Source organism: Anguilla rostrata, chromosome 14 (assembly GCF_018555375.3).
Source record: "Anguilla rostrata isolate EN2019 chromosome 14, ASM1855537v3, whole genome shotgun sequence".
Lineage (NCBI taxonomy): Eukaryota > Metazoa > Chordata > Actinopteri > Anguilliformes > Anguillidae > Anguilla > Anguilla rostrata.
Genome location: NC_057946.1, coordinates 18630760 through 18650577, shown reverse-complemented (window position 1 = coordinate 18650577; position 19818 = coordinate 18630760). Strand labels below are relative to the sequence as shown.

Below are 19818 nucleotides of genomic sequence, written 5' to 3'. Positions count from 1 at the left end.
GTCGCCTTGCTTGCAGCTCCCCGTTCCCAGTCTGTCAAATTAAATCTTTAGAAAGGAGCCAGTGCCAGAACCGATAGCTCTGAAAAATTCAAATCGTCGTAAGCTCAGGACTGGATGTGGCTTCAATGGGTTCATGTAACAAGTTTAGCAATGCAGGCAGAATTAACGAGGGCTGAGGAGCAGAGCTGGATTTGCTCTCACTCGGCCTTACGTAAGCACTGATGCACTCTGCACCCGACAGCCGGTTGCCCTGCAGTCATGAACCCCCAGGGGGCACTACACTCTACCTCTGCTACTGCATGCCCTGATTCGGCAGAGCAGAGGGTCCTCACTTCAGCCTTCTGCAAAGCTTCCTCCTCACCTCTACATGTCCATTCCTGCACCTTCCTTCTTACGGACAGAAGTCACATGCTTTAACAAGTTCTTTCATCACCGCTGGGTCATTCACTGATCCTGCACTGCCAGTATGCTTCACCTATATGGAATCTAGAAATCAGTAATCCGGGGAACCTTTAAAGCCAACTATATGCACCCTTTAGGGAACTGGAACTGGAGCTGGTCAATGCTCATACAAAATAGGTCAGTCAGATATTTAATATCTTAATTCAGTAATAGGTGTGCAATCTCTGAAGACTCTATCAATTCTTTACTCTAAATTGGCGATGCATTAAGGAGAAAAAGTGGTGGGTTGTTAGGGTGTCCACTTGGCCCTCACGTTTTTCTTTGAGAGAGAGAGAAAAAACCCAGCACTCCACAATCACATCAGCTCGGGTAGTAAGACGCTACATCTCCAGGTCCTTCCCTGTCACAGAGTATCTGCTCCCCTGTCACTTCTCATCAAGCGCTTATCCCTTCCCATCTTAGCACCCTGTTGCCTTGGTGACACACAAGAGGTCTCATCAGCTGTGACAGGCAGCACCCTGCTGAGGGTCAGAATGGAGACGCGGAGGGCAAAGGGGTATAAATCAGAGGGAGAGAGATATTTCACCCCTGTGGATATCTGCCACCAGGATACGTATTTCTACCTGGCAGAGCAGTGTGAGCAGCAGGGGCAGCCTGAGTCTTCCTTCCCTGGGGTCAAGCTGTATTATTTAACGTCCATGATAAGAGGAGAGGAGAGGACCCAGCACACATCACCCTGTCCTGCTATATTTACGTCTGCTGCTTAGTGCTTACACATGAACAGTGAAAGCAGCCCTCAGAATACTGAACAGAAAGCCAGGCCCTACAGCACTGACCAGTCCTCCCACTGAAACGCAGAGGGAAGTATGCAGTGCTGTGATTCTGTAACACAGTAAGTCTGTAACAGGGTGATTCTGTACCACAGTAAGTCTGTAACAGGGTGATTCTGTACCACAGTAAGTCTGTAACAGGGTGATTCTGTAACACGATAAGTCTGTAACAGGGTGATTCTGTAACACGGCAAGTCTGTAACCTGGTGATTCTGTAACAAAGTAAGGCTGTAACAGGATGACTGCACTGCGAGCCTGCACTCACCACTCCCCCATCAGGGTTCCGTATGTAGCCGTAACCGATGGTCTTGTCGATGGCAAAGCCGTATTCTGACCGGCGCAGATGGCCCACGGGCTGGCCGTTCCTGAAGATCGCCTCAAGGCCAAACATTGGTACCTTCCTGGAGTGGAGAACACAAAAGAGTCAGCTCTGTTAGATAAAACTACAATATCCATCATCCCATCAATAATCTATTGTCTCACTCCTTACAATTATCTAATCATCTCTTACAATCACACGGAAAAGCATATTCTAAGCACAATTTTCATTCCATACAGATACATGTAAAGAGAAAACATATACATATGTACACATACATATAAACATGCATACATACAAGCATACAGTACATGCATACATATGTATACAAACACACACACACACACACACACACAGGCATGTACGTACACCTATAAATAAAAACAGGAAAATACAGAAGGATAAAGCACAGGGGTAAAAATAAATACAAGTGTATTTGAGAACTGGTACATCACTGGGAAAGAAGAAAATAAAAAGTGTAGTCTCACCTGTTTTAGGATTTGAGATTAGAATGCTAATAGTATGTGATGCATATAGATATGTATATTATATAAAAAATAAATTTAAATATTATATATTGTTATATATTACACATCATATATACATGGATAAACACACACGCACAACATAATATGCCCTGTGAATGCCCACATACATACAAATACATACACCAATGCATACGTGCCTACACATATGCAACAGTAAGTCACATGACTTCGATATGATCATTTCCCCATTTCATCCGTCGAGCTTCCTATGTAGTCCTGCTTTCTCATTTCGGGTGAAGGGGCCCCCTTCAGGGGGGTGAGGCAGCACTCACTCGTCGATGGTGAAGCACACGATGCGTCTGCGCAGCCCGCCTTTCCGCTGGGCCTCCAGCGCCTCCCGTCCCAGGAACGGGATGGAACTCTTCAGCTTACAGGTGAAGGCCAGCCCCGCCTCCAGGGGCGTGTCATCGGGCCGGAGGTCCGCATGCCAGTGCCTGTACCCTAAAGATGCAGTTACAGGGACACACACACACCAGCCCTCAGTGCACACAAACACAGTCCAGAGCATCTGAACTTCCTTGAGTTAGTCTGAGTGTAACATTGCTGGACCTGATGTTGCACATGCATCAATCTGCTGTGATGCCCCTTTGCTTTGCCCTGGTAAGCATGTTAATGTCTGAGGCGAGCGATGAACTGCATCACGCGCATTGGTCTCCTTGTTACTCGCTGCCCAGGGGTAGCTGATGCAGCCTGACTGCGCTACCCTGCGCTGTGTCAGACACATATACACTGCAATTTGTGTTTCTCTGTTTACCTTCGCCAATATCAAATATTCAAAACCATCAGGATCCTCATCCTTTCCCTCTTTCCAATGAGAGAGAAAATCAAGCTCTCTCTCCAAGAGATGATGTAAGTTTGTGTTGTGTAATCACAAATGGATGGGCAGTGCTTGTATATGAAACAGCTAATAAACAAGCACATCGTGGGGACATCACTCCTTCTTTCAATGCCAGGAAATTAAAAATATTACGAAAAATCACACAGCTAAAGCCACCAGCAGTCTAAGTGTCAGTTTGGGAACAATATTGGCTGCTGTCAAAGCAACCAATCTGCATTGGCAGACAGATCCCTCCCAGATTCTGAAAAAATATTTTTAGCAAGCAACACCTGTGTTTCAAGAGCATGAACCAGTTGAACCGAAGGCACTGAACTGTAGTGCTGTTACAAATGTATGCAAAAGGGGAACTCAATTTAAAAGACATAAAAAAGATTAATTGCAAGACCTTCATTTTAGACAATGTCCAGCTGAATACAAAATTTTACCATCTTAAGAACTTGCAGCAAATCAGCCATAACACAAAGAAACAGATCCTTTTTGCGGGTGACAGGTCCTGTGTGTATTTTGAATTGCATGTGTGTAAAACAGACATTTTAATGTATAAAATAAATTACTGTTCCACATAAGCAGGTAAGTTTGAGAAGGCAGCGGCACAAGCTACAATTGCTATATTTTCAATATAACAACCGAACAAGAGAAACCCCACTCGACAGAACAATAAAGAATGGTATGTAGGAATAAAAGGATGCACTTGTCTCAGGACAAAAAGTGACGGAATCATTAATGCATGTATTAGTTATCTGTTCACTCTAATAACTAATGAGATAATGAAAATATAATTCAATATTATCCGTATATTAACGCTAATTCATTAACGTGTGCCTTTGAATATTAGAAACTCTCACAGATATTATAATAATATATCAAATCTCATGACATTTGAAGGAGTGGTCCACCTCTAAGCAAAGACAGATGACCCCCCTTGGTCAACTAAATCATATTCTGCTATGACAAGTGGGAAACTGACCCCTATCTCTTCATTCCACTGAACCTGCAACTTCCGTCTTTATTATTTATGTTGAGCAAGCGCACTTGACCTTTCCTGCAGTGGAGGCTGAGCTGGCCAAGCTGAAGGCTCTCTGAATTCAGCAGAGAAACAGACCTCTGCCATGAAACTCCCCACGTCCTCATTACCCCCCAGTGATAGATAAAAGCCCTGAACAGAAAACCAGTCCTTTGGGTGTGGAGCGTCGGTAAAGGATGCCGCTGACCTTTCTCGATGCTGAGGGAGTCGATGGCCCGGTAGCCGGCATTGCAGATCCCGTACTTGGCACCCGCGGCCATGACAGCCTGGTAGACTGGCACACAGGAGTCCCGGGGCACGTGCAGCTCCCAGCCCATCTCGCCCACGAAGGACAGGCGCATGGCACGCACCTGCGGAGGGAGGGCGTCCCGGGACAGGACAGAGACACAAACGCACAGGAGGGAGAGAGTGAGGACGCCAGAATGCTTGATATCCCAAAAAAGTGTAACAGGATAAGAACAGACACCCAGAGACTAAAAGCTACATGCATTAACCCCTGACTTCTGTCCCTCAGTTGAATGATTGTGCATCTTTGAACCAAGAGTAGACCTTCCTTTTTGTCTTTTTCTTTTTTATTATACCTGAAGCGAAAGTAAACAAACTAAAGAGTCTGTGTGAAATGCTTCTAGAAAAAAACATAACCACTGTTACCTGTTGGTTGTTGATAAGACGATAAGCCAATCAGCACCAAGGTACAGCTTCCATGTCATCATATGTTCATCCAATATATTTTTTCAGAAAGTCGTTTTTTCCACAAGCATTTCACGCAGCCTCTGAAACATTGTCGCTTACTACCGCATCAGGTATAAGCCAAGAGAAAAATACAACACCACACGGTGGCGACGACTGTTATTGCATCCAATAATTATTGTTGCGATATAACGCCCAGCCATACTGACAGCTCCACTCAAACAAGAGTTCCTCACAAAACCACACTGAGGAAGTACCAGGCAAGTCTCTGATACGATTTTCACAACCTGCCCCAGGACTGGATGGGGGATGAGGGCACGCGAGGGACAGCAGGGTGTGACCGGGCCTGGTTACCCCTGCGTGAGCTTGACCGTACCTGGTCAGGGGCCTGGTTACCCCTGCGTGAGCTTGACCATACCTGGTCAGGGGCCTGGCTACCCCTGCGTGAGCTCGACCGTACCTGGTCAGGGGCAGATCGCTGACTGTATTATGCTGAGGGCTTCTCCAGTGTTTTATAACTCAGCATCAGGAGCCATATGCTGTAAATTCGGGCTCTATTGATTTCACATCCCTCCTCTGCTCTTCCCAGCAGCCTTCACTGCCCCTCCCACCCTGCGTTCCCACAAACAAATGCTGCCCAAATGGCCTTTTTCCCCACAAGCATTGGAGGTTGGACTGAGTGAGCATTTTTGTCTGGGGCTAATAAACAGAGCGCCTGCATTACTTTGTACATTCCAGGGAGGCTTTCCAGAACAACAGTGTGTGACTGAGCTTACATCATTAAAGAATTGGGTTTTGATGATCCTTACATAGGGTCCATACATTGTACATCTTACTACTTCTGGTGCATTTCAGCACCTGCTGAGCTCACAGTGATGCACAGTGCTACAAAATGAGGAATTCTTTCTTAGCTTCTTTCTACATCTAAGGATCTAAATTTGGAAATAGAGGGACAACAGACAGTATGAGGGAGAGACAAAGAGATGGAAAGGGATTGTAATAAATACAAAACATTAAAAAGATATTTTGAGAGTCAAAGGGAGAGCCTGAAAGAGAGAAAGAGAGGGGATGCGATGGTAGAGACTTGAGAAAGCTGCAGGCCTCACAGGAAGTCAAGCAGACCATCTGTCCAGCGTGGGCACCCACAGGTCTCTGAACACATGGCAGGACACTCTGGGGCTCAGTGCAGATGTAGGCCAAGGCTCGCACACGCACAGCAGTCTGAGCTCAGAGAACTCCCTGTGCCACCATGCTTAAATGCACTTTCCACAGCATACACTTTTTATGAGATGATCCAGAACCACGAACATCTGAGCCTTCACCTCGAGTCTCTCAAAAGCACATCTTAGCTCACCGCACATTACGTCATTAAAAATATGTCCCTTGTTAAGTCTTCCCAGTTCAGTTATGCCAGCTGAACCCACAAATTCAACATTTCTCTGATGCACTAAACCGTGACACAGTGACCATAATATACACTAGAGGCCACACAGTGCTACAGGAGAGCTAGCACCACTGAGAATGAGAGATGCATCTCTCAAAGATGATGACTGGACATTTTTGTAACAAGCTAAGCCAGTGCTAATGGCATAACCCAGACCTACAGCAAACTTGTGATCCTTAGACTACAGGGTACAGCTTGTTTTCATGGGAAATACCTTTACCCAGATGCTTGTTATCCCAGCACAGTTCACTCACTAAACAAAACCTTCAGATCGAAATCCTTGCATTTGCTACATGCAGCAACCAATTTACATAGACATAGGCAACAATACATGTATCACAAGAGCTTTTGACAAATATGCCCATCAAAAATTCAGAAAAATTAAACTCTGACTTGTGTCAGCGAATCCCTGATCTTCAATTCATTGCCGTTAATCATAAATCTACACTACTGCCCATGGCTAAGTAGGTCTACTCTCTTCAGACCTATCTTAATCATTTAAGGCATCTGCCAATTAAAAAATAGGCATCCATGGTACAGATCAAGCAGTGAATAAACTGAATTCACTCGCTACAGTACCCCCTATCACTTTTAATTAGCATCACTGGAAGCGGCTGCAATCAACTGAAGCTCTAAGGTTCAAAGATCAATAGTTCACGTACAGTATCTTTTCAAAAAGAAAAATGTAAATATCTTCAGGGAGCAAGATCAATTGGAATTAATCAGCACCACTTGCCCCTGCCACTGCTCATGTGATTAGACACTGGCTGCTGATGGATCTCAACCTATTAATTAGCAAAGAAAATCTGAGGAGTTCAGCGAGGACTTAATGTGCAAACGGGATTCTGTGTGTGCGTGTGTGTGTAAGCATGTGTGTGTATGTGTGCGTGCGTGTGCGTGTGTGTGTGTGTGTGTATGTGTGCGTGCATGTGCGTGTGTGTGTGCGTGTGTATATATGCGTGCGCATGTGTGTATATATGTGTGTGTGCGCGCACATGTATGTGAGTGCCTGTGTGTGTGTGTGTATGTGCACGTGTGTGTGTGTGTGTGTGAGTGTGTGCGTGCGTGCGTGTGTGTGTGTGTCCGTGTGTGTGTGTGTGTGCGTGTGTATATATGCGTGCACATGTGTGCATATATGTGTGTGTGCACGCACATGTATGTGAGTACGTGTGTGTGTGTGTGTGAGTGCACGCACGCGTGTGTTTGTCAGAGAGACTCACCTCATGTCCAGCAGCCTTCACCAGCTTGTGTGTAGAGAAAGGGAAGGACTCGTTACTCAGGTCTGTGTCCAGCAGCTCCTGCAGCAGATCACGGCTACAGACAGCCAGACAAACGGCAAGCGGCACATCAATCAGGCGTTACTGCAGCCGGCCGTGCGGCACTGTTCTTCACCTCATTTCTGCTCACCGGTAATGCACTCTGAAGGACACGCCACTGATTCATTACAGGGGCAAAGGGGACCAAAGCAAGTAAAACCTGATACGTGTTTCTACAAACCAAGTCACTTTAGGGGACAGATCAAAGTTCACCTCACACACATGAATATGGATTTATAAGCAAATGTGTGTGTCTGATGTGGTGGGGGTGGGGTGGGATATGGCATCAGTAGATCAACCGTGTTGCCACCAATGTTAAAAGCAAACCTACACCCTAGCAAGTAAATACAAACTAAATTTTTCATTTTGGAACTAGGGCCTGGACGCAGCTACTCTCCTCATCTGGTCTTAGAGGATGTGTGACATCATTAAGGTCACGCCTGCAGTCAGAGGAGACAGCCGTTCCCTAAAACCATTGGCCGGCACAGATGAGCACTCATCCGTCGCCAAAATAATGTTCTTCCCCATTTCAGCTGCTCACTTCAGCCAATCAGCACAAATTCCCCCCGACCCCCCCCACCCCCCATTCGCCCCTGACAGGGGGCATGTACATCTCTGCAGGCAGAAGCGGAGGCAGCGCTGCCGCGGGACGTCCCACCCCTTTATGTGACCCGACAGAAGCAGCCTACGCTGTCTGGGTCTGGCAGCTCCTCTGCACTCTGCTCCTGGCAGTCCCAGAGCCAGAAGCCTCTAAGTGGCGGACGCTAGCAGAACAGTCTGTAACAGCTGCACTACATTAGCAAACAGGGAGAACAAAAACAGAAGGAGCCCATTTAGACCTGTTACCTTTTTATCGCAATTACTAAAGTTGCTATGCAATGATGGTGTAAGCACATAATTTGTTAGGACAAAAATGCCTACTAGAACCCCAGTAGGGAAAACTATATCTGCATCCATCCTACACTAGCATCCAAGAAAAAGTAATGGGAGCTTTGGGTGTGATATTCATAAGCACTGGTCTGGTTTACCTAACTCTCATGACCTGGTTAAAGTGATCCCCTGAATATTCAACCACAATGAAACTTTTTTACTCAGTACTTTAAAATGATTCTGAATCAAAATGATGTCAATGTGAAATTAATGAAAGATGATAAGTGTTGCACTCCAGACAGAAGCCAGCGGGGCGTGGTTGTTAACATGATACGAACCTACAGATGGGATGTAAAAAATGCTGGATGGGTGTGAGTTTGTGGTCTAGGGTACAGGTGTAGAGGTAGACCCAAACTCTCTCTAGAGCGATTAAGAGGAAACCAATTCACTGCAACAAATGCACCACTCAGCTCACTAGACAGAGGAGGTCAAGAAACTGTGTAAATTCAGAGTGTGTGAGCATATGGTGTGTGTGTGTGTGTGTGTGTGTGAGTGAGTGTGAGTGAGGGAGACAGAGAGAGAGAGAAAGTGAGAGTGAGAGAGAGAGAGAGAGAGAGAAGATGATTAGCAGCTCAGATTACCTATTCTTTCAGCCTTCCTGCACAGGTACAGAGAGCACCTCGTAATGAGCTCACTAATACCAGAGCCTCCAGAGCCTCCTGAGTCCTGAGCCAGGCTAACAGACGCCAGCGCGCACGCCGGCTCTCAGCGCCGGAGGCCAGACACGCGCGGCCTGCAGACCTCTTCACAAAGAACCAAACCGCCTCACAAACCGAGCTGTCAGAGAGAAACCGCGGGGAGCGGCCATGTTAACGGGCTGCAGAGACAGGTACGGGGACAGCCGCGGCGTGCGCTGCGGAGGCGACGCCCGGGCCCGCGGCTCGCTGTGATTAACGATGCGCTTCACAGCCAGAACCAGCGGCCCTGCAGCCCTCTCTCCAGGGACGCGGGTCCTCGCGCAGCAAACGCATGAATAATGCGCCTGAGCAGTCCCTGCCTGCGCCAGCGCAGACTCCAAACACACAGTGACACCGCTCCGTTTATATATTCATGTGCGGTTTCGGAACAAGCTTTCGTGCCGCGCTCTCATGTCACATTAGCCCTCCCGCGTCAAAAGCCATTACTATTATTTACACAGCCATTCCAGTTTGTCCGCCACCGACAAATGTAAGTAAAGTGACAAGAGGCCCGCGGGGGGAAAAAAAAAGCCTCTGAGCTTTCATGGATCCCCTCTGCCACAATCAGTCCAATTTATGCTCACATTGATTGGGCAGGAAACCGTTTCCACACCACGGAGGAACATTTGACTGTATTTAGTACTGAGACCCACACACTTGACATGTAAGATAAAACAGATACAGCAATTACGCGCTATCAAATTACTGTGGAAATAAATACTGCCAACGTGTAATGGGACGAGCTCTTTCCCTCCAGTAAGAACCAGGAAAGCGGAATATAAGAGCCTTTTTACATTCACTCACAGCAAGGATAAATCTCAAAGCTCAGCACATTGAGCTGTGTTTGAAATTCAGATACATTTAGATGCAAAGGCAAAAGTTAGATCTGAGCAGATCAGACATTTTAACGTTACCCCTCTCCAGAGATGTGGACATTTTAAATACGTACATTTCAGTAAATGTACATTTCTGACGAGCTAGCAATAAATCCATCAGAAATAAAGATGAAGCTGCTTGAGACAAACTGACCCACACACACACACGCACACACGCGCACACGCGCACACACCATTCCCAAACCAATGCGTATGGTCTGCAACTACTTAGTACATTTGAATCATGCCAGACTTTTTTACATATGGCAATACATTCAATTTCTTCAACAGTGAATAAAATATACTAGAACCATTATAGTTGAAAACTACTGAACAAAGCTAATGTAATTTGGATTGCGAAATTGGGTGATTCTGTGAAGGATGTGATTTTGACGCATTTTTAACGGACTGTTGGTCAAAATGGCAATGACAACACATCATATACGCCATTAAACCCATTGAAACAAAAAACGATGCAGTTGTTTCACATTAGTACACTTAGTGTGCAGAACGTAATTCATGCACATTGAAAGCATCTAACACAAACGCTGAGACTATGATGTGAATTTCAATAATATAATTTAAAGTCATGCAGGTAAATGTGCTGAGGCATCACCAGGGACTGTGAAAAAGACCTGAATATTTCAGTACTGAGTGTTCCGTCCAAATTTTAATCCAGGACTGCATGGATGCACAATGTCCTGCTTTGTACAACTGACTATAAAATTTCTCCTATTCAAATACATTTAATACTTTAATAATGACTTATTCAACTTATAACAAGCTCCAAATAGATATGCATGTAAATTCCTAACAATGTTTCAGACTACACCCAGGACTTTAATGACTGCTGTCTAATGCCAATACTATGACCATTAGAGACAAGGCCTTTAAGACAGTCTTCCAGTGTTTGGCTGCACCCAGGGGTCTGGCACTGAATTCAGAGCTTGTTGGCACTGACTGTAGCCAGAAGCCTCACAGGGCGGCTCATTACTGGCTGCACTGTTGCCTAGAAAGGGAGGGAATCACTCAGTGGCGAAGGCTGTGTCGTAGCGCACACCAGCGTCCCTACTGCAGCCAGTACGCTGTACAGGAAGTGTACTCCTCTGATATAATGAGTGTGGGAGCTCACCTGCTGGTGGGCTGCAGAGTGAAAAGAAGCAGACTGCCTATGATAAAGGGCAAATAAAGGTCAGCTGGAGGGAATGGCCCATGCTTAGACTGCTCCACATGGCAGTGAAAGAAAACAGATCAGGCGAGGCTAGTGTAGACCACTTTCCTTCAGATCCAGAGTTCCACCGAGCCTGTCTGCACACAGTGAGCCTCTCAGCCACTGTCAGATCTCAGCCGGCCCACCTTTTACATCACCTCCTACAGGGGTCAGTGAGATCCCACAGTGATGCAATGAGCACCTCACTCACACCCCTGAAGGGGTAGGAAGGGGCAGCAGGGCTGAGGGGTGATTTGTCCAGCTGCATAACAATATATCAAGCGCTAAATCCTAAAGCACATCTGCTAATTTTTCAGAAAAAAAGCAAGCACCTTCGCCAGTTGTAAAACAACCCAAAGAAATGCTTGAGGCCGGGGATCAGCACACCCCCTGGCTTTCTGTGCTAGTGCTGCAGGTTGTCCTATTGCTCCAGGCCCGTAGCCCTTTGTCCTATAGCTCCATATGGCAGCGTCCCTGGGGAGCTGAGGCCCACACCTTGGCCATGTGCTACAGTCACAATCACTGTCACAAGCCAAACAATGACAAGGACAAGTGTCCTCCAGCGCAGCCCAAAGAGAACACACACACACACACACACACAGTGTGAGCCGCAGGCCAGCAGCACAAGGGCTGGCGAGAGCACCACAGATTCGCGCGGGGCAGAGCGGTGCTGGGCGGCTCACCTCCTGGGCCCCTGGATGCTGACCATGCCCATGTCCTCAGAGTGGTCCAGCAGCTGGCAGCGGAGGCCCTCGTTCTGCAGCACGGTCTGGATGTGGCACCAGTTCTGCTGCGCCACACCCCCTCCTATTGCCAGGTAATAGCCATCACCTTAGAGAGGGAGAGAGAGAGAGAGCGCATAAGAGAGAGAAATAATAAAAAATAAAATCATTTTGACAAACCCATGTTATTTAAATAATATTTGTAAAGGCAAAAAAATAAGGCACAAACCAAATAATGGCATATGCACCGTACAGTAAGCAACATGCCTAACGCTGTCCATATTACGGCAACAAAGTGTGAAATCCCTCATTTTCCACCATGGAAACAGCTTTGTCTGCAAATCACTGTCTAAAAAACATTGATGCTGTGTGAAAGATGAGTAACAGCTAGAGCGGTCCAGGACTGCAGTCACAGGAGCAACACGCCGCTCTATCTCAGGCTGCCGCTCACTGAGGGGCCCCTCCCCCAGCGCCGGAGGGCCGCTCCTACACAGGAACGCTCCCCTCCCTGGCCCCTTCAGCGCCTCCGGACTCTCGGATATAAGAACAATCGGTAAATTTACACTAATGTGGCCAATGAATTATTGAGTTTGTGTTCACATGAAAGGCACTCAGCCACATAGCTAGGATTACAGGCAGGAGCCCCTGTGTATGTTCCTGGGGGTTTGGGGAGGCACACAGCACAGCCAGTGCTCCTGTACTTTCCACCTCTTTTCACACGATTCACCCGAAACGCTTCCAGCAGCCAGCACACTCACACGGAGGCGAACACGTCCCGTAGCCTCCGAGGATGCTGCGCTAACACACCGAACTCATCCAGCCATCCTGTTTAAGAGCCCCATCCCACCATCACTATCTGCTTCATCTGGCCCACTCGGACCGAAGGATCGATGAGCGTAACCCTTAGAAACAGCCCTGCAGTCAGTCTTATAATGGAGCACGGGCGTCTGTGCACATGCCCTATCACAGTAAAGACCAACGGCAAACGCAAAGGCTCTCACAGTGAAAAAAAAGAAAAGCACACTCCCTTCACATCTTCCTACTCTGCCTGCTGAAGTCCACACACTCTTACGCCTTATCACCACTCAGTTGCCATAACAACCTTAAATATTTCAGAGTCCTCAAAGGGCGCTTAGTTGCTGCTTCAACAGTCAGATAACTCAAGGTTGTTTTGTGAAAGGGATGAAAATATATAAAAGTGAGGCAGAAGAATCAGAGTGAACTCTATCTGTAACAGCAGTTCACCGGATAAGTTTTCTGCTGGTGATCCATGCTATCTCATTTCACAGATTAGTTTTAATACCAGCTGCACTCTTGGCAAATTATGGAACTTTAAAAGATAATTTTGCTCATTTCCTGTGATAACGGTATGCATTCCAATCCTTCAGTGTCACAACCATTAGTAGTATTCCACAAAGTAATGGCAAATCAACAAAAAAAACTCAGCTAAATACAACATGTTTATATCTAACCATGAGAGTTAAGAGATGTTACACATTTGGGAATACAAATTGTGTTGAAAATATGAAATTAAGTTATGATGTACATAAAGGTGCAAGAATTCAAATTTATTTTCATCACCAGCACAATGGTACTGCTTTCTAGTTATGATGACACACCTGTGAATTTTCTGTTTATGTAAAGCATCTTTCTGACAGTATCTCAAAAAGCACTATAAAAGATAAATGGAATTGAATTGAGTAGGCAGATCATTTATAAACTGCTATGCATTGTGCAGCTTGCAGATAAGAAATCCTTATGTCACCTTTGATTGGGCTCACAGGTGCAAAACAAACACTGTCAAATAATTAAAATTATCCTAATCTTGCTGGCAAATGTGATCCAAGAGGTCCAATTTAATTTACAGTCAATGCTCAAATTAATCCAGGCAGGTTCCTAAATCAAGATTGAGTTGAAAGTAGTTCAGCACTTGCAAATTCAGCTAGCTACTGGACTGCAAAATAATTTTGCACGAGGAAATTATTCGGTTCAGAGAATCTTTAAGAGCATCTCACATACTTACAGAGATATGTATGAGGAAAGTGGAACCATATCAGGATCAGCAGCACATACAAATCAAATGGGGCAGCAGTATATACATATATGTGTAAATGTGGCATGAATGCAACAAGAACAGAAGTCCTCCACATGGTAGGTCTGCTAAAAAGCAGAGATAATTACCATGACCATTATCCTGGAGAGGAGGAAAATAACACCAAAAAAATGTGACCAAATTATCACCAAAAAATTCCCCTAGGCCTTCTATGTGTTGCGTCCCTTCTAATGTAATAATTGCACAGAAAGAGATTTAAAAAAAGAAAATAAATAAAGAGGGAGTGATGGACAGAGGCAAAAGAGGAAAAGAAAGAGAACTAAGGAAGAACAAGCAGGTCCTAAGGCACCAAAAACCAGTGAAATGCATGTATTGAGATTAACAGTTACTGTATTTGAGTGTGTGAGTGTCAGCTTGGGGCCTGCTCCTTTTTGGGGATAATACCCAAATTCAATTAGTTTCACACAAGACACGTCTTTCACTGGCAGGCTTGACTTCCTCTATGAACTCCATCCTGAAGGGCTGGCCAGAGCCTATGCCAGTTCAGAGACTGCTGGTTGTTGAAGAAAGGTCCACAGTGAGGGTGCACAGGATTAGCCGGGCCACACTGAGTAGCTAACAGCTGTGCCCTTTGCTGAGGACCTCATTTGCAAAGTCAATTGTTTTGTTTTTAATTTGTGAAGATGCACTTATTTTCTAATGCCCTTCATTTTTCTCCCCAATTTGTTGTTCTCAATCATATTTATCTGCGCTGATTGCCACAACCTCCACTCCCACTCGATCTGGGGGTCACCCTGTGGAGGCTGCTGGCCACGGTCAGCACTGGCTCTGTGAACGGCCGTCAGGGGAAAGTAACCTAGGCACACTTCTCTAAATGGGAGACTGGTCCAACATTTCAAAATAAGTGCAGTGTTGACTAACTGCGAAGACCTACGAAGATGGCGATCTTTGTGTTAGGCCCAAGCCCAGTATATAATTTTAAAGAATTGTCCATTACATTTCAGTTTCAGTTAAAAGGTATGTCTCCCTTCATTTCATTAAAAAAATACGGTCCAAGACGGATTTAAAGATGATAATCAGATTCACCCTTGGCCGACATCAGCTGCTCAAGAGTGTAATCATTCAGGGACAGTGGGGACAGATGGATCTTAATTTGTGAGGAAGCATCTGGCATAAAAATCAACCAATGTAGCATATTTATGAAACTAACTGAAATGTGATACTGGTCTCAAGAGACATCTAGTAGGAGCAAGTGTTTAGGACTCTGTATACTGTATGCTGTTCAAAAATTAAAATCAGGATTGGCGCTGATTCATCTGTATGGCCCGGTTGTAAGCAGCATGCTGCAGACCGACGGCAAGCAAGATGGGACATTAATCACTGCTCTGTACCCTGCATCTTTCTGGGACATGGCCCACCACTCCCTGGCCTGCCAATCACTGCTGAGACAGTTACAGTTAAACTCACCTTCAAATTTTGGTGTCAGAGGTGAGTGGGTGGAGCCTGGTTCAATGCGGCTGACTGTGAGGTCACTCTCGACTCCTCCCTTCTTGTTCAGCATGCAAGTATAGACCGTGGAGCCTGGAACACAGTTTTATCCAGATGGACACATCAGCTTCAATCATCAGTCACTCTTAGGAAAGGTATCAGCGTTTATTTAAATTAGAATTAAAATTGACAATGAGTGTGTGTGTGTGTGTGTGTGTGTACACGCGAGCGTGTGTATGGGTGCGCGTCTGTGTGTTTAAACTGAGAAAGCATGTGAATGCTACATCTGAACTCACCCACTCCTTTGTTGACATCTGCAGAGAAAAGCCAGTCTGCTGCCTTTTTGGAATCTGGCCCAACCAAGTAGAACTTGCCAAAGTAGGACATGTCAAATACAGCCACTGCATTCCTACAGGTCAGACACTCCTTCTTTATCTGAGAGACAGACGGAGCACATACTCAGTCAGCATGCACATACTCACTGTGTCTCCAATTCAGAATGCACTCACACACATGCACTCACCCATGCACATGACACACATACGTACACACACACACACACACATAGCCACACGTACGTACACACGCACACACGTGCACACACACACGTGCACACACAGAACACCCGCAGACACTGCAGCCCCCTGGGAATTTAGTTTGACACCTCAGCTCTAGAAGTAGCCCAGGTGAGAATCACAGAGAGGGGAGGGGAGGGGGGGGTGACTCACCACATGGTGATGTGGAGGAAAGGAAAAGGTGTACTCCTTGTCCAGTAGATCATTGTATTTGTAGTTTTCATTTTTAGGAAGTCCATATGCTCCATAGTAATCATAGTCCAGAACCTTTGAGACAAAAACAGAAGAAACAGCTGCAGAGTGATCTTTTCTCTCTCCTGGTCTTTCTTTACACAGTGCTGCTGTCTTAACTTGCGAGACCATACTAGCGACTTATTGTTTCAGGAAGCAACTAACAACAATGCAGCAGCTTTTCAAGATACATTAGCAGATACAGCTAAAGTGATATTGGTATTTGACCCCTGAATCTTTACCCCATGCTCATTTGATGGAGCATAATTGGCTTTTTAAAAAATAGTGCAAAACAGAATGGTAAACCACTGGAGGGCTGGGACTGGGTCCCACTCCAGTCACTAGAGCCTGACAGTACTGGCGTAACTAGAGGAAGAGTGACAGCGGTACAGCCAAGTAAATTCAGCCAATGCATTGGCATGATGATGCAATGACAGGTGACATCTGCCACACATCAATCTAATGATCTTTCACACAAAAAAAATGAAGACGCATCAAGTGAGACCCAGGAAAAAAATGACACGCATTAAGTGAAGGACTGTTCCACCCAAACCGTGTCTTCATTTGTCAGGACAGCACATTATTTTCACTGCACGCTGGTTTGGATCGTCATGCTTACAGGAGCGGGACCATCTGGGTTGAACCATCCTGGTCTCTCCCAGCCATGTCTCTCCTGGAACACACATCCCTGATCCAGCAGCAACTGAAACACAAACAAGAGTCACATGCGACGGCATGCTTACACTACCAGGAGAGTACACGGGACGCATGCTATTCATACCCCACCCTACACAAGACCATCACAACACAGAGAAACCAACTGAAACACAAACAGAGAGTTACACACATGTGCACACCATGCTACATCACTAATACAGCAGAGATCCGCCATAGCTTCTACCAAAAAAATTCATTATTGTATCATGTATTGTGTATGCAGAAAAAAACTACTGTTATTATGCACTGGTGTGCAACAGTACTGTGTGGGTCAAAAGGGCTATAGAGTATATTTAGGAGACAGAGAGGGGTTTAGAACAGAACTATAAGGGGGTTAATCATAATGTGGCAGCCAGGGGGCAGAACAGTGCTTTGGAGGTAAAAAGTTGTTTGGAGCAGTGCTACATTGGGTAGAAAGTTGTTTGGAGCAGTGCTACTGTGGGCAGAAGTTTGTTTGGAGCAGTGCTACATTGGGTAGAAAGTTGTTTGGAGCAGTGCTACTGTGGGTAGAAGTTTGTTTGGAGCAGTGCTACTGTGGGTAGAAGTTTGTTTGGAGCAGGAAGTGTAGAAGATTGGGCATCTAATGTGGCAGCAGGTTGGAGCAGACTGCTTTGGGTAAAAGTTTGTTTGGAGCAGTACTGCAGTGGGTAGAAGTTTGTTTGGAGCAGTACTGCTGTGGGTAGAAGTTTGTTTGGAGCAGTGCTACTGTGGGTAGAAGTTTGTTTGGAGCAGTGCTACTGTGGGTAGAAGTTTGTTTGGAGCAGTGCTACAGTGGGTAGAAGTTTGTTTGGAGCAGTGTTGTAGGAGGCAGAAAATGGTATTAAGCGGCTCTGTGGGAGGCAGAACGTAATGTGGAGCATTAGGCAGACCGCCCGTGTGGAGCTCACTGCTGTGTTCCCGCCCGTTTTCTTCTCAAGCCCGGAATGAAATATTAAGGCTAAGTGTCTCAATTACAGATATCTTAGCAGGAATTGCAATGATAAATGAGGATCTAACAGTCTTATTGCTGACTATCTTTAATTCAGGACTCCATTATCCACAAGGATGGTCTTCTTCCCAGATTAGTGTTCTTGAGTACGAGGCGAAGGGGAGAATGGAAAACCCAGCTCTGGATATTTCTGGTAACACATTAGCATTCTCTGTAGCTTAGCAACAGGTCACACACATGAGCACAGAAAAGCAGCTCAGAGTCTAAGGGGCAGTAAAACACTAGGATACTGGCCAGCCGCTCAGTGTTAATTACACAATGCTTCCTCCTCCCCAAAAAGGAACTTGCACATAAATATAACACCCACGCTCTCGCACCCAAGCACACAAGACAGACACACACACACACATACGCACACAGACTCAGAGACCAGAACTGCAAGGCTAACGCTCGATCATTTAGTCTCCCATTTGTTCCGCAGTTCCATTTCTCTCTCGATTGGACAATGATACTCTCCGGCTATGAGGACTAACAGAAAACATCTGAGCGCATCATTACTCTGTCCCTGGGAATCATGGTTCTTACTCTTCACCTGCTGAGAGGAGTGGGGGGGGGGTTTGGGGGTGGGAGGAAGGGACTGCACCTTGTGGATGGGGTCCTTCCTCATGTTGCGACTGGCTAGCGGCTCATCGAAGGGGAACACCACAGAGTAGTTCTTGGCGTAGGACTCGTGGCTGCGTTCTCGGATCCAGCGGTTGTTGTTGGTGAGCGAGTGGTGGAACCTCCTGCAAACGCCAAAGCAACACAGGAGCCCCGACTTTATGACAGAACATGTGTTTGAACACACAGCCACAAAAGTGCACATAAATACACAGACACACTGACACGCACTGCCATGGGAAACACGTAACACTGTAGTGAAGCAGTCTGTTTTCGTTACTGAGTACTGAATGCTACAATTCAAGAAAGGGTCTATGCGTGTATGCGTGTGTGTGTGTGTGTGTGTGTGTGATTGTGTGGGAGAATAAAAACATGTGCATTGGGTGACCTTAAAATCTGTTTCCCTCTGTTCTCATACAAGCCAGATTATTATCAGTGTGCTTGAAAATAGGCAGCCAGGTGCCACTAATGTCTCGGAATATGAAAGCAATCAAAAGAGCTGCTGATGAATTTTTCATGAAGGAAAGCTTCTCTTGGCAAGTGACACATCTCTGCCCCAGAAGATGCCAGCCGGCAGATGTTGTGCTGTGGCACCTAGCCGGCTGTGTGGACCGAGGGCTTTTAGCAGGACTGCTGCAGAACACAGACGTGTCCTTAATTAGGAGTCACAGAACTGCTCCGTTTTGTCAGAGACTTTTGCACAGAGACAGTTCCTATCTGGATTCTGGCATGGAGGTCCACGGGCCCTGCCAGACTTATAGCGACACAGCTGTTCACCTCAGTAACTGAACCAAAGGTCCATCAAAGCGGACACCTGGGATTAGGAGGCCTTCGGACAAAGAAATGTGGAGTGCGGGAAAAGCAACTCTTCATTCCGCCCGGCAGTTCACTACTCAAACAAAGTATTACTTTCAAAAGGATTGAATTTAACAGCATTCTAGGGTCTGGACACTACAGCACTGGTGAGGTGACTGCATTGAGACAACAGAGTAGAAGAAGAAGAGTCCTGTGACAGTGGCAGCCTGCAGAGGGGAGAGTGAGAGCAGCCATGCCAGGCGATGCCACAATGTGCCTTTGAGCAGCTGAGAAAGAGCGTACACAAAACAGCATGTTCACACCCGCCTGATTACAATTCCTGAGTGAGGCAGCAGAGAAGGTCATGCTGGCCCCCTGACGGACACAGGAGTCCACCCTGACTGATGTCCCCTTCCTCACAGTGTGCCCTGTCACCTGCCATCAATCACACCCCGCCGGACTGGCCTGGGGGCGGGGAGGGGGGCGGGTGTCCCACAATGCAAATGAGCAGCAGTGCTGTTGGGCCACGGTGCCCAGCGGCGATAT

At 46.2% G+C, this 19818-nt stretch overlaps 1 protein-coding gene across 1 annotated transcript in view; it reads right to left on the bottom strand.

Annotated features, from left to right (window-relative positions):
• The window catches only part of sardh (sarcosine dehydrogenase), a 43573-nt gene that overhangs the window by 3294 nt on the left and 20461 nt on the right, over window positions 1-19818 (bottom strand). Inside the window, exons 11-20 of the mRNA XM_064307079.1 lie at window positions 18461-18602; window positions 16792-16875; window positions 16095-16208; window positions 15663-15801; window positions 15346-15459; window positions 11787-11934; window positions 7316-7409; window positions 4149-4311; window positions 2372-2540; window positions 1498-1633 (exon numbers count right to left, since the gene is read on the bottom strand). Of these exons, the coding sequence (XP_064163149.1) occupies window positions 1498-1633; window positions 2372-2540; window positions 4149-4311; window positions 7316-7409; window positions 11787-11934; window positions 15346-15459; window positions 15663-15801; window positions 16095-16208; window positions 16792-16875; window positions 18461-18602 (1303 nt within the window). The remainder of the gene's footprint in view (window positions 1-1497; window positions 1634-2371; window positions 2541-4148; window positions 4312-7315; window positions 7410-11786; window positions 11935-15345; window positions 15460-15662; window positions 15802-16094; window positions 16209-16791; window positions 16876-18460; window positions 18603-19818) is intronic.